Below are 15,790 nucleotides of genomic sequence, written 5' to 3' on the forward strand. Positions count from 1 at the left end.
AAGCCACTGCAGTCACTGTTGACAGACCTCACATTTTTTTTTAGAACTTTATGTTGTGTAAATAAAATAGTTTCAACATTGACATTCTCAATGATAGGTACTGTATCAGTTGCAGGTTTTAGGCTGAAAACAGCATACTACTATTTAGCTACATGGTGCTATACTAGAATGCTATTAAAAAAAGGGGGGGGGGGGGGGGGGGAATTCCAATGTTATAAATATCCAGGAAATCATTTCTAACTTGGGTCTGAATTTCTGAGAATAAAATTTTTACTATTGTCTCATTCTTATCCCAATTAATTAAAGAGGGTGCTGCACCAGTAGAGTCAGTGCCCTGCACAGCACACTCCCTTTTAAGTGGGTACTGACAACCTGTCTAAAAAGTAAGCCAGTATGGTAGGGTTTTAAAAAAGCATGTTGAAGTGGGGGACTAAAGGTAGGGTCTGATTTAAGCTACCGTGTACTGCAGAGAGCACTGTAGTTTGGTAAAGCCACCTACAGAGGTTCCTGAGGAAATAAATTTGGTATTTGCATTTATATATTTTACCTCGAGTGATGTATAAAACATCCCAGTACAGCTGCGGCAGTGTGCCTGAAGTGACAGCTCCTCCAGAGTTCGGAACCATACCCCTGCTTTGCCACCCAGCCTTTCTCCTCTCCCTCCTCTCTGTCTCCATCTTCCAGACATATCACCCATGAACTGTGGTGCCACTGAGCAAAGGTGCTTTCTTTTAAACCCCTTGTCACCATCGGGAATGTGATGACTAAACCAGTAGTTTCACTGATGGGGAAGTGACTAATTCGGGGAGTCTGGATGCAGAGCACAGAACACAATAGGTTTGTGATTGAAAGACACCTCTAAACTAGCAGTCAGCCTCTCTTCTGGTTAACTCTGTTTATAAAGAAGTCTGATGTTTTCTGAGCCCTGAGTCAGTGTAAAAGCAGTGGGTTTGCCCTCACATGTTTTGGGGTGGTCATTCTTAGCAGGATGGTGGGGACTGTTGGTCCTAGAGCATTCTGCTGGGATGTCCTGCCTGTGGCTGTTGGACAGTGAGGGAGCGATGCTTGTAACACTGCAAACAAGTCATCGGTCCAGGTGAGGAAAAGTAGTTGGATATATTCTTACAATTAGTTCCTATGACAAAGAATTGGTTGGGGCTCTCACCTGTGTGGGCAGAGACAAGCTATATCCCCAGGTTTAGCCCCCTCACAGGCTAGAGAAGCTCCTGGTTTTGTCTTGCTCACCCCTGGCTGGAGCCTTTGTGTGGAGAAGAGGATCTGGTGAAGGGGTGGGAAATGGGGCTCGAGGTGGTGGAGATGGAAATGGAGGGAAGAAACAGCCAGCAAATGGGGAAATATTTTTTTTCTGTCAGAGAGCAAGGAGATTACTTAAACGGGGAGTTCAGGTTAGATAAAAGGAAGTGGTTTTTCACTGTGAGGGTGGTGAGGCACTGGAATAGGTTGCCCAAAGAACTGGTAAGTAAGTGCTCCATCCCTGGCAGTGCTCAAGGCCAGGTTGGACAGAGCCTTAAGTGACATGATCTAGTGTGAGGCGTCCCTGCCATGGCAAGGGGTTGGAACTAGATAGAGGACAGTCCTTTCCAACCCAAACCAGTCTATGATTCTATGATTCTGAATCCGTGTAAGACTTGGATCTTTTAATGTTTGCAGAAATGTTTTGAAATATGAATGAGCATGGAGCAATTGCATGGGCTTAGATCAGTTTCCTGCCAATTGCTATGTGCTTGAGGAGACTGTGCTTTCACACTTTGAATAGCACTTGAATTGATTTTTAATTCTTAATTGATTTGGAATATGAATACACAAAAAGGCCCTTAAAACTTTAGGCTAGGGACCGAGGCTACAAACTCATTTGAACCAAAAACTTCAGAGCAAACAACTTCAGGGATGGATGGGTGAGTGAAAGTGGAGCACAAAGGAGTATAAAGGCAGGGAAGAGGCTGTGGAAGGGAAAGAGCCATTAGAAGATCAAACGCTGGACAAGAGCAAGGGCTCAGAAAGTAGGTGAGTGTGTTTCTGTTCTCTCAGGTTAAATAATGTCTGGCAGAGCCACCTTGTGTGATGCTTATTTCTTTAGTAGCTCTATCAAACACCCTGATTTTGCAGGACACGCCGCTTGGTTTCTATGGGTAAGTCGGCATCACACAGATTTAGTCCATAATAATTTTTCAGACTATTTCTCATGTAAGATGCTGGTTTTGTCAGTCTCATCCAAGACTTGAAATGTTGATTTTTGGAATTTATTTATCATTTCATGGCTGTTGAAGACAGAAATAAAACCTTGAATATACATTCCAAAGAATTAAAGTTCTTGTTTTACAGGATTATCTGGGGACCGAGCAAGAAGCTCCACCAGCCACAAGAGCTTTAGGGGATGCTGTAAAACCCTTCAAGCCCTGACTTAGTAAACTTCAATATTAGCAGCTAATGCACAAATTTAATCAGAAACCTGTGTTGGCTAAACTGTTTGCTTCTGTTTTCTCTCAAATAAACCTTGGGTTTTTTTAAAAAAATGACTGAATACTTTTTCATTCATGTGCTGTCTTAAAATCTGTCCTCAATAATGAAAAAAAGCAGTCACTATGGAAGCATTTTTTACTTTGATAGTGTTGCCCTTGTTTTAAAAAATGAGGCATTAGGATACAAAAAAAGGCCAAGATAATTTGGGGTTTATTCTCCACCTGTGGCTGTCCCAGTTATACAGGGTTGCGGGGCAGTGGCTTTGCTTCATATGCTTCTTGGGGGGGGCTGTCCAGTCACTGCACAAGAGTTTCTAGTGGTATTTCTGCCATGAGCCATATTCTGTCTACTAGAGATTTAACAGAACATGTTCTGAGTGCTGTAAAGCACAGTCTCCATATGCATGCTGACTGAGCATCACTCGAGATGTAAAACTTTAACTGGCCACAAGCTGGCAAGCTGGTACCTGAGGCTGCGACTGTCAAGCTTAGGAGCAGCAAAAGTATTTTTACCTTTTGTAAAAGCAGGTTTATTTGGGGGGAGGGGGGGAGGAATAAAAAAAAAAGTGCATAGTTTATTCATTAGTTCTTAACTGAATTAACTGCTACACCAGGACTCATAAAAGTAATGCTTCCTAAGCAAAGATGGGAGGCGTTGAGTGAAAAAAATAACTAGTTGACATTCATCTGCTACTGTTTCCTTCTCTTTATCCTGGCTGAACAGTAACATTAGTTCAGCGTTAAGGCATGAACAGTAACATCAATTCAGCGTTAAGGCGGCTCTGCTTACAGCAGACGGTGTTTTTCTCTAAAAGGTGTATTTTGATCAGACTCAGTACTGAGGTATGTCCAGAGGTCTTTCATTCCAGCAACGGAAATGTATTTCAGCTACCCTGAAGTATGTCTTTTTAGGTGCCAATTTCTATCATCTCAGAAGTCTGGGTTCAACAGAAGACTAGATCCTAGAAGACATTGCTACTGAATGCCAGGACTACTGGCTTGCCATGTTGTGCAGGCTATTTCACCACTCGGATCCTGGGGAACTGGGAATGATCTTTTTCCATTAAATGCCACAGCCACGGAGCAGAAGAAAAGTCAAATTACTGAGAAGATCCTTGGTGCAGGTGACCAGGAGTTAACTCTGGTACACGTTGCCTGCACAAGTTTGAGCAAGTACCTTTTCTTACAGTACATGCTCTGATGATAAATGCCCTAAAAACTGTAAAGGGCTCAAATACCTTCAGAAGGAAATTCTCCATAAATAGCTTAATAACCAGGCCTGTCTTCATCACCATGGGCTAAACTAGATGTGTCTGCCACTTCTTATTTTCTTTCTTTTTATTTTAGGATGTTTTACAGTAGTCCAGTGGAATGGGCTTGTGCCCACCCAGCTCACTTCCACACACCAGCAGCCATCATATGCCAACGCCTTATACTCACTATTTCAACTGTTGTCAGAGCCATCCACTCAACCAATGCTGTACATCCTCTTACTGTTCAGCATCTTCATCAATCCCAAGTTCTTCCAACTCTCCATATAAAAAGCCTCTTTTTGCTTGTACCAAAGCAATCCTGTGTAATATTCAAAACACAGCTCATTGAGCAATTGTTTAGGTGTGATTTATCATAAGCATCTGCATTTATATTGAAGCTTCATGGAGTTTTCAAATTTCTATACCACTTGTTTCACCATGAAAAGATTTAGATGGTTCTATGTATGACATGCACAATGCGACTGAATTTATCTTCTCAAGTCAGGGGGAATTAACAAGACAAAAAGTATTTCCTACATAACTATCTATCTTCAGTTCTGTAAAGCACGGATTGGAAAAGCAATTGGCCAAATACAGTTTGTGCAGCAGGAAGTGGTCTCCAGCCTTCTTTCAAGTTGACAGGGAATTTTTTTCACATTCATCTTGCATATTCAGAGGCAGGGACAGGGAGCTGTCATGGAACCATCCTGCAGCTGTTGCTGTGTTGTGAATGATGGTTTCTGATTTGTGGCAATCACTTTCTGAGTCTTGATGTTTCTTTATGTATATCTTCAGATAGCATTTTACAGAGGATTTGAAAATGAGGTAACTTAATTCACTTACATTTAATACAATGCACAGGCAGGAAGTTGCCACCAGAAAATAGAGGAAAATCATCTTCTCTGTAGGTTTGGAAATACAGCAGTCTACAGTATTGGGACACAGTCTTATGTCACATTTCACAAGACGTGGTACTTCGAATCCATTGTACAATTTATAAAACAGAACAAGAAAAACTATTTCAAATCCTGTTTTTAAGATAAGGCTGACAAGGTAAGTGCACAGCAATCCACCATCTCTCTCTCCTGCGCTTTTATAAAGTTTCTGGTTGTGGCATTTCTCTCTCTGTTGTCTCGGTAAGCAATATGAAAAACAACCAAGAGTGAAGGGGTGGAGACCATGATAAATTGCAAAGCCCAAAGTCTGATGTGGGAGACAGGGAAAAAATGGTCAAAGCAAACATTCTCGCAACCAGGCTGCTTGATATTGCATTCAAATTCATCATGTTCATGTTTCCAGATGTTTTCTGCAGCTGCAACGTAAACCAGTAAGCGGAATATGAACACAACTGCTACCCAAATTCTTCCAATTCCTGTTGAATATTTATTCACTCCACTCAACAGATCACGTAGGAAACCCCAGGTCACTTTTCTCCTCAAGGAAAGAAGGAAATGCTGTACTGAAGAAACACAAGATCAGAGAGACACTTCCTCTTGGGCAAAGAAAAATGAGATGTTCATTCAAGGTGAAACATAAGCAGCAGCTGAAGCAATTTAGAATGATTAAGCTTTTAAAAAGGAAACCAACAACAACAAACTACTCTTAATTCTGATAATTTGAACCTTCTGAGGCTATTGCACAAACCTCATTTGCTGTTAAAACAGATTTTGTCTATCAGGCTGAAGCCTAATCATTCTATTAAACTGTCCTCTGCGAGTAAATGTCTGTTCTTCCTGCGGGTCTCCTGAGCATCAGGTAGAGATTTCTCCAGCAAGTTCAGGCTAGCATTCTACCACTGAGGTACACTCAGCTTAGCTCTGTAGTTATTCAAAATACTATGCAAAGCCAAATCAGATTTCACTTTCAAATTTCAGTATAGGAGCCACGTGTCCCACAAAAGGTTGACTACCAAAATGCAAATGTTTTTTTTTTTGCCTGTGGTCTAACTTCCCAGTAAACTTGTGCAGTATTTTAAATCCTGTTCTGTTTCACTGGATTTATTGTATTTCTTATCGTGCAAGAAGTGCACTAAGATTTCCTTAAAAAAAAATTATTTTTTTAATAGTTTCTTTTCCATACAAATCTTCCTCTGTCCTAATTCTGCAACACTTCTTTTGGAAAAGCAGTCTAAGGAGCCACCAGTAGTCAGACTCCCCTCAAAGTCAAAAAAAGCCCTGACATAATCACCAAGAGCATACAGTCACCTTCCCACCAGGCCCCACACTGAAGGTCTATGTGGATCTTTGAGGATATGAAGCTCCTTTGTTTTCTAAGAACAAAAAGTAGATGTCTTCCCAGGACACAGAATGGCTGGGAGACATGAGGAGGGAAATCTGAGATCCAGATTTGTGGATCTGAGATTCCAGATTTGTGTCTTCTTTTAACTTCCTCATCCCATCTACTCCTCCTGCAAGTTCTGCCTAGCAGGAGAGAAAATGTACCCCTTTGAGGCTGCAGTGGCACATGCAAATCCCACTGCTGCTGTTGTAGCTGCAGCTGGCACTGAAGGATGAGCAAATTCAACTGGGAAGTCTGAGCACAAGTAGCAAACAGGCCACAGCACCACAAAGGTCAACAGAGACGGAAAGCTCAGTACTTCTTTTGCTGTCCCTTGATTTTGCAGCCCATCATGACTTCTGCCTATGGCCAGAATTCTGCCAGAAAGCAAGGTCATTTGCCTGTTTGAGTATTCCTGCTTTGCTACCATTAGAGCTGTTGACTTACTTGAAGAGCTGAGGGACAGCTGCAGAAATGAGTATTTCGCTGATCTATACGGATGTTGAAGGATGTTGAAAAAAAGATGTTTTCACAAAGAATGGTTACCAAGCTACTCCTTTATGCTGCAGGTAAAAAAGAATAATGGAAATATCAGTTGGCTTATATTCTATCAGGCATATGTTTATATGCTTTTAAATACGTTTTGCAGGGTGGTGACTTTGTCATTAAAGAACTATTTCTGTCCTCCATGTCTGCAATCAGAGCTCAAGCAGGAGTTTAAATAAAGCTCTTCAAGACATCAGCACTACGGCTTTAATGCTTTCTAGATAAGTCAATATATCAGTCTCAAAGGAGCTGAATAGCAAAGCATTTTACTTAGAATATTACTGCTATGTAATAAAGTACAGACAAGGAAACAAAACATTCTCATCAGTGAGCATGTGTATTAACACGTGTGAATGCACCTTGTGGATGAGCTGACCTCTGGAGGAGATTTGAAGGAAAACCTCAAAAGGCCTTTACTAGGATTCACAATCACAGGAGAAGGGAAGACTGAATATTGTTATTCCATAGGAAAAAAGCACTGCTGTGAGTGGGCTTTTGCTAATGGCCATAAGATCTGCACCATCCCTTTCTAATGTAAAAAGCCTAATATCATCTATCAGTCCATGACTAGAGTTTCACCAGTTCTGAGCTTCCAGCTGAACAAGTCAGGACAGATATGCAAGATGTGCCATATAAAGGCTATTAGAGTAAATGTCACCCAGATTAATGAAGACTGAACTTTGAAAATGCAATTAATTCACTGAAGAATTGCAAAGAACATATGATACAAGAAAAAAAAATGGATTTCAAAGATGTGGAGTTACTCAACAAGTTGAGAAAATTGCCCTCATGGCACAGCACAAGTACAGACTAATGAAAAGTTAAATTAGCTGAGGCTAGAGAAGACAAAGACATTATATGGGCTGTATGAAGTTCAGAGCAAGGTGAGGATTCAGAGGACAAAAAAGAGAAATCTTCAAGTAAGCACACAACTGAGCAGTAAGAAACAGATGACAGTGGTATGAAGTTTTGTAACATTTTTAGAAGCAGCAGTACACATGGAAGCAGATGCCAAGAGCAGTGTCAGGGCATGGCACTTCAGCAAAATTATATTCTGACTAACATAATGACAAGAGAGGAGAAAGTGTGATCCACATCCTTGAAGCCAAAGGGAGATCTCAAGCTTTGCATTCAGAGGAGATGTGTTTTGTGCAGAATGAATCAAAGAGAGTCAGGAAGGGAAGCTGGCTAAAGCAATTGAGTGGATTGTGGAAAATGTAGATTACATCAAGTTGCATCAGGGTAATGGCCAATGTTGAGCCTAACAGTGAAATGACTCAAAGGTTTAAAAATGCAACACACAGGTGAAAGGGGTATCTATTTGGCACAGTGGACATAAAGACCACAAAAAAAAACTTAGCCTGTATTGGAAATTACAAAAGAGGCATCAGAAAGTCTTAAACAGTAAAAGAAAGATTATTTGCTCCAAGTGCTCAAGAAAAATTTGAATGGAGTAAGAAGTGAAGAGCATGGATTTGATGTTAGATTTACTTCAACTCCCTGCTCCCACACACATACACCTCAACTTGGACAAAAGCTGAAGATCAGAGATACATTCATTTGTTGTACTGATTTCTAGCTGAAGTACTAGGGATACGTGTGAAAACAAGGGCCTGTGCTGCTTCTGCTACCAGCAGGAAAAAGATCAGGTAATCTCTCTTCCTCCTCACATACATCAGTTATTCCCTAGATGTGACTTAAACACCCCACTACCAACCACACATACACACACACACTCTGTCTTGCTCACTAGAGACACAAATGACCAGAAAAGCCTCCACACCCCTATTTCCCTCAGACATTTCAGCGACTCAGTTTCAACCCTTAAGGCTACACGTGTGCTGTGCTGAGCAAAGAGAGCAACCTGAATGCACCATTAATTTGAGTGTACTGAGTGTAATTTGCTGAGTGAACTGTTTGAATAATGATACTGTTGTTGAATATAGTCTTCAAATAATCATTTCTGTCATTCAGTGAGGTCTGCGTGCTAATGTGCACTGAGTAACGTATCCATTGAACAGCGTAATGCTCAGAGAATTAATTCACCTAAATTTCCATCAGCTCTGCTAATGTCATTACTCTAAAAGCAGAAAAGGTACCTTTATGCAGAGGAGAACGGGGACAAAAAAAAATAAGAAAATGCAAGAACAAACTGGCCAAGGAGAGAGAAAGTAGAGAAAGAATCCAAAGTGTTAGTGGCACAAAGAGGGCAGGCAGCTCAGAGCTTGCAGAGCAGCAAATTAGAGGAAGAAGGTGTGGTATTAAGGGATATGGAGATGGAACAGTGAGCGCTAACAGAAAAAAAGACAAGCCTGGAAATGGTGGATCTATCATTCTGTACAGGCAAGCCAAATTACCCTCATAGGCTGAGAGATGGAAAAAGTTTATTTTTCTGAGAGTATTTTGCTGCACCTGCAACTTACCCTTTTTTGTTGTTTGATTTTTTTTGATGGGAAAAAAGAGAACTGTGAGTAGTGGCAAAAATGCTAAAGCAGAGATTAGAAGTCACAAAATCACAGGGAAGGGCATAGGATCATAAAAAAGCAGAGTTGATATCAATCTTGAGAGTTCATCCTCTCCCTTTTTCTTACAATTTAACCAAAAAACCACTGCAGCAATTTTTTTTACACACTAAGAATCATCTCAATGTTATGAGGAAAATAAAAAAAAAAATAAAATCATTGGCACAATGGTTTCCATAAATGACCAACCAAACAATGAAGCTTAACCTCAGATGTTCATTTAGTAACTTCATTTTCCTCTTATTTTGTTTGCTGATATAAGGCCGTGCGCATCCATTTTATGGTTGCTGAGCCTTTGTGCTTGTTTCATGGACCGCCCACTGCTTTCTTACTGACTGCCAGCAGTGTAAAGTCCACAGGCTGAGAAATACTGATTTGCTTCATTCTCTGACCCTAAGAAGGCTTCATTGTGCATATACTGTTCCTGACAGTTCAGTCTGCTCTTACACTGATGGAAGCTCCACTAGCCCCCACCTTGGTGCATCTACTCCAGTGTTCTGCTGCAGAAGAAGAGGGAGCTGGAAATCTCCTGGGAAAACAAGGTTCAGTATAACTCCGTTCAAAGTTACTCTACCGAACTGCATGTGCAGCAGCTATTCAAACTGTTACATATATGTGATAGGAACTGAAAAACTTGCTGCAAGTCATTAATCTTGCAATGCCTTTGTTTCTTGTTCAACAATGGAAGGTGACTTCCCAGTCCTTGTGAAAGAGCCAACAAGAGAAAACAGAGAAGTCATAAAAATTAACTTTGCTTTGTTCAGACAACTCATCACAAAATGAGTAAAGCTGTATCATTAACACACTATTGATACTCATTGCTTTCTGAGGCTCTCCAGAAACAAGTCAGGTAAGGCCTGACAACCCTTGGTGCCCAACGTGGGGCATGAGGGGTTGAGATAATGACAGATCTGTCCGGATTAATAGTCATTCATCACAATGTTGATTTATTGGCTCTCAAGGTTGTTCCTCTTGATCTCACAGTTTCAGTATATCGTATCTTACTTCTATCCGGTATTTGCTGTATTAGTGTTTTTCAAGTGTGGGGCTTGGGCTAAGGTTTTTGTCCCATTGTACTTTATGGTAATGACTTGTAATACAATAGAATCATTGATCATGAAACTGATCTGGCTTATGCTCCCAGTGTGGTCTCCACCTTTATACTTTGGGAGGTATATAATAGAAGTGCTTAGAAATTACACATCTTTTTTCTCCTTCTCAGGTGCTCAACCTGTGAAGGAGACACCCTTTTACCCTCCCAGTCCTCCCCCCAGACCATTTACATTTGAGAGTTTTGAAGTTTTTGAATGGCCTTTTAATGCTGTTGAGACTTGTTTGCTGATCGCAATGGGAATCACCATGCTAGCACGCATACAGAGTGTGTTTTGCCCATGACTGATTTCAAGAGTTAAGCAGAGTCAGGTTTGGGTCTTGTCTGGGGTCAAACGACGATGTAAGAGGACCAAGAGGTTTTCCCTGAGGCTGGACCATCATGAGTGGCAGGGTGTGTGGGATAGTATGGGCAAGTATCTAGGTCAGTGGGCCCCTCCAGTACTTTGGAATTTCACTACTGAACAACTGCAAAATCCAGAAGAATTAGTAAAACACTTAAATGAGGTGTGTGGTCATTCTGGCCATACCAGAGATGGACAAATCATGGCAACGTGCTGGGGCTTGGCCTATGCTTACAGGGCCTTGTTCAACACTATCCAGCACCTTCAAAAGGAAAAGAATGTCCCTGGATCTGAGGGCAAAGCAACAGTCAGCGCAGCTACTCCAGCTCCAGGCACAGCAGCTTCACCACGCCCAGCGACAAGTACAGTCACTACTCAAACTTTGGCTGCAATGAACAGCGCAGCTACCCCAGTGGCAAGTACAGCAGCTGCTCAAACTTCGACTGCAACAGACAGCGCGGTCACCCCAGCTCCAAGCACAGCAGCTACACCACCCCCAGCAACAAGTACAGTCGCTACTCAAACCACAGTGATAATCACTGCAGCCAAACCAGAGGACCAATTCATACCAATATCGGTTGCCCCCGTACGCAAGAGAAAAAGCAAAAAAAAAAAAGGCAAGAAGGGTGAAGCAAGATGAAGAAACACAAGCTTTCTTGGGTGCTGTGTGGTTCTGGAGAATGCACATCCCAAATTACAGTTCAATTGTAAGCCTTCTCTATCATGTGACCCGGAAGAAGAATGATTTTAAATGGGGCCCTGAGCAACAACAAGCCTTTGAACAAATTAAATGCGAGATAGTTCATGCAGTAGCCCTTGGACCTGCCCGGACCGGGCCAGATGTAAAAAATGTACTGTACACTGCAGCTGGGGAGAACGGTCCTACCTGGAGCCTCTGGCAGAAAGCTCCTGGGGAGACTCGAGGTCAACCCCTCGGCTTTTGGAGTCGGGGATACAAAGGATCTGAGGCCAGCTATACCCCAACTGAGAAAGAGATACTGGCAGCCTATGAAGGGGTTTGAGCTGCTTCGGAAGTGATTGGCACTGAAGCACAGCTCCTCCTGGCACCCCGGTTGCCCGTGCTGGGCTGGATGTTCAAAGGCAGGGTCTTTGCAACTGATCATCATGCAACTGATGCTACATGGAGTAAATGGGCTGCACTAATTACACAGCGAACTCGAATAGGAAATCTCAGTCGTCCAGGCATTCTAGAAGTCATCATGGACTGGCCAGAGGGCAAAGATTTTGGAATGTCAGCAGAGGAGGAGGTGATGCGTGCTGAAGAGGCCCCACCATATAATAAACTGTCAGAAAGTGAAAAGCAGTATGCCTTGTTTACTGATGGCTCTTGCCGTATTGTGGGAAAGCATTGGAGATGGAAGGCAGCTGTATGGAGTCCTGGACGACAAGTTGCAGAAACTGCTGAAGGAGAGGGTGAATCGAGTCAGTTTGCCAAGGTGAAAGCCATCCAGCTGGCCCTGGACATTGCTGAACGAGAAAAGTGGCCAGTACTTTACCTCTATACTGACTCATGGATGCCCTGTGGGGGTGGTTGAAGCAATGGAAGCGGAGCAACTGGCAACACAGAGGTAAACTCATCTGGGCTGCTGCACTGTGGAAAGATACTGCTGCCAGGGTGCAGAACCTGGTGGTGAAGGTACGTCATGTAGATGCCCATGAGTCGGGCCACTGAGGAACACCAGAACAACCAACAAGTGGATAAAGCGGCTAAGATTGAAGTGGCTCAGATGGACTTAGATTGGCAACATAATGTGAATTATTTTTGGCCTGGTGGGCCCATGACAGTTCAGGCCATCAGGGCAGAGATGCAACATACAGATGGGCCCGTGATTGAGGGGTGGACTTAACAATGGACACTATTGCCCAGGTTATTCATGAGTGTGAAACGTGCTGCAATTAAACAAGCCAAGCGGTTAAAGCTTCTTTGGTATGGAGGACGATGGTTGAAGTATAAATATGGGGAGGCCTGGCAGATTGACTATATCACACTGCCGACAACCCACCAAGGCAAGCTCTGTGTGCTTACCATGGTGGAAGCAACCACCGGGTGGCTGGAAACATATGCCTTGCCCCATGCCGCTGCCCGGAACACTATCCTGGGCCTTGAGAAACAGATTTTGTGGCGACACGGCACCCCAGAGAGAATTGAGTCAGACAATGGGACTCATTTCCGGAATAACCTTATAGATATTTGGGCCAAAGAGCATGGCATTGAGTGGGTATATCACATCCCCTACCACGCACCAGCCTCTGGGAAAATCGAACGGTACAATGGGCTGTTAAAAACTACACTGAGAGCAATGGGTGGGGGAACTTTCAAGCATTGGAATACACACTTACCAAAGGCCACCTGGTTGGTCAACACCAGAGGATCTGCCAACAGGGCTGGCCCAGCCCAGTCAGAACTTTTACATATTGTAGAGGGGGACAAAGTTCCCATGGTGCATATGAAGAATTTGCTGGGAAAGACAGTCTGGGTTATTCCTGCTTTAGGTAAAGGCAAACCCACTCGTGGGATTGCTTTTGCCCAGGGACCTGGATATACTTGGTGGGTAATGTGGGAAGATGGGGAAGTCCAATGTATACCTCAAGGGGATTTGATTTTAGGGGAAAACAGCCAATGAACTTAATTGTATGCTGTTGCCTGCTGTGTAATACTTTTATAGCCCATCAACTAGATATCTCCAGGTCACCAGCGACTGGCCCTGACTTCCCTCCAACCATCATCCCAACAGAGAATGAACTTTGATAGAACCAGATGAGTTCTGCAGTAAAGGAACGACCAGCATCTGCAGGCAACGATCCAATACTGCACACAGCCTTTCCTGCCCTGAAAGATTGTTACAAGAGTTGGAACCTGAGAGTGAGAAGAGCGTGCAGCAAGCTCACTGCCCTGGACTTCAAAAGAGCAGACTTTGGCCTCTTCAGGAACCTGCTTAGGAAGGTTCCATGGGATACAGACCTAGAGGGCAGAGGGGCCCAAGACTGTTGGTTGATATTCAAGGATCACCTGCTGCAAGCTCAGGAGTGTTGCATCCCAACCAGAAGGAGGTACAGCAGGAGGGCCAGGAGACCTCCTTGGATGGATAAGGAGATCCTGAGGAAAATTCAATTGAAAAGAGAAGCTTATAATAAGTGGAAGCAAGGACAGGTGGCATGGGAAGAGTACAGGGATGTTGTCCAAGAAGCTAGGGACCAGGTTAGGAAAGCTAAGGCCCAGTTAGAATTAAACTTAGCTAGAGGTATTAAAGATAACAGGAAGGGATTCTACAGGTACATAGCAAATAAAAAACAGACTAGGGAGAATGTAGGCCCCCTCAGGAAGCTCTCGGGAGAACTGGCTACCCTGGGTTTGGAGAAGGCTGAGGTTCTGAATGACTTCTTTGCCTCGGTCTTCACTGGCAAATGCTCCGACCAAACCACCCAAGTCTTGGAAGGCAGATGCAGGGACTGTGAGAATGAAGACCTTGCACCCACTGTAGGAGAGGATCTGGTTAGAGACCATCTTAAAAATCTGAACGTGCACAAGTCGATGGGTCCTGATGAGATCCATCCGTGGGTCCTAAAGGAGCTGGCGAATGAAGTTGCGAAGCTGCTGGCCATCATATTTGAGAAATCATGGCAGTCAGGTGAAGTTCCTGATGACTGGAAAAAGGGAAATGTAACCCCCATTTTCAAGAAGGGGAAAATGGATGACCTGGGGAATTACAGACCAGTCAGTCTCACCTCTGTGCCTGGCAAAATCTTGGAGCAGATTCTCCTGGAAGGCATGCTAAGGCACACGAAAATCAACAAGGTACTTGGTGACAGCCAGCATGGCTTCACTAAGGGGAAATCCTGCCTGACCAATTTGGTGGCCTTCTATGATGGGGCTACAGAACTGATGGACAGGGATAGAGCAGTTGATGTCATCTACCTGGACTTGTGGAAAGCGTTTGACACTGTCCCACAGGACATCCTTGTCTCTAAGTTGGAGCGACATCAATTTTATGGATGGACCACTTGGTGGATAAAGAACTGGCTGAATGGCCGCACACAAAGAGTTGTGGTCAATGGCTCCATGTCCGGCTGGAGACCAGTAACGAGTGGTGTCCCTCAGGGATTGGTGTTGGGACTTGTTTAACATCTTTGTTGGTGACATGGACAGTGGGATTGAGTGCGCCCTCAGCAAGTTTGCCGATGACACCAAGCTGTGTGGTTCGGTTGATACCCTGAAGGGAAGGAATGCCATCCAGAGGGACCTTGACACACTTGTGAGGTGGGCTGATGCCAACCTCATGAGGTTTAACCATGCCAAGTGCAAGGTCCTACACCTGGGTTGAAGCAATCCCAGGCACAGCCACAGGTTGGGCAGAGAAGAGATTCAGAGCAGCCCTGCGGAGAAGGACTTGGGGGTGTTGGTTGATGAGAAAATGACCATGGGCAGGCAGTGTGCGCTTGCAGCCCAGAAAGCCAACTGTATCCTGGGCTGCATCAAAAGGAGTGTGACCAGCAGGTCAAAGGAGGTGATCCTGCCCCTCTACTCTGCTCTCGTGAGACCTCACCTGGAGTATTATGTGCAGTTCTGGTATCCTCAGCATAAAAAGGACACGGAACTGTTGGAACAAGTCCAGAGAAGGGCCACGAGGATGATCAGGGAACAGGAGCACCTCCCGTATGAAGACAGGCTGAGGAAGTTGGGGCTGTTCAGCCTGCAGAAGAGAAGACTGTGTGGAGACCTCCTAGCAGCCTTCCAGTATCTGAAGGGGGCCTATAGGGATGCTGGAGAGGGACTCTTCATTAGGGACTGTAGTGACAGGACAAGGGGTAACGGGTTAAAACTTAAACAGGGGAAGTTTAGGTTGGATATAAGAAGGAAATTCTTTCCTGTTAGGGTGGTGAAGCACTGGAATAGGTTGCCCAGGGAGGTTGTGAATGCTTCAACCCTGGCAGTGTTCAAGGCCAGGTTGGACGAGGCCTTGGGTGATATGATTTAGCGTAAGGTGTCCCTGCCCACGGCAGGGGGGTTGGAACTAGATGATCTTAAGGTCCTTTCCAACCCTAACGATTCTATGATTCTATGATTCTATGATCATGGACCAGATGGATGCAGCAGCTTTATAGCTACTGGTCCATGCACTTAGGTAAGAGTGATGGTATATTGAAAATGTGGGATCTGAGCATGATGTAAATGGTATGGAATAAGGGGTGGATAACGACCTGGGTTCAGCAGTAGCAGTCATGTTTCTCCTTCTTGG

At 43.8% G+C, this 15,790-nt stretch overlaps 1 protein-coding gene across 1 annotated transcript; it reads right to left on the reverse strand.

Moving 5' to 3' along the window:
* Window positions 1–3,230: 3,230 nt before the first annotated feature.
* On the reverse strand, window positions 3,231–5,199 carry GJB7 (gap junction protein beta 7; the record flags this gene model as incomplete). Its single annotated transcript, XM_062608130.1, is given in 2 exon segments — window positions 3,231–4,848; window positions 4,851–5,199. Coding segments are annotated over 2 exon segments (834 nt in total), but the record flags the coding sequence as incomplete, so codon positions are not given.
* Window positions 5,200–15,790: the final 10,591 nt, after the last annotated feature.

Source organism: Pezoporus occidentalis, unplaced genomic scaffold (assembly GCF_034315485.1).
Source record: "Pezoporus occidentalis ecotype Australia unplaced genomic scaffold, CSIRO_AGI_Poc_V1 ctg13, whole genome shotgun sequence".
NCBI lineage: Eukaryota > Metazoa > Chordata > Aves > Psittaciformes > Psittacidae > Pezoporus > Pezoporus occidentalis.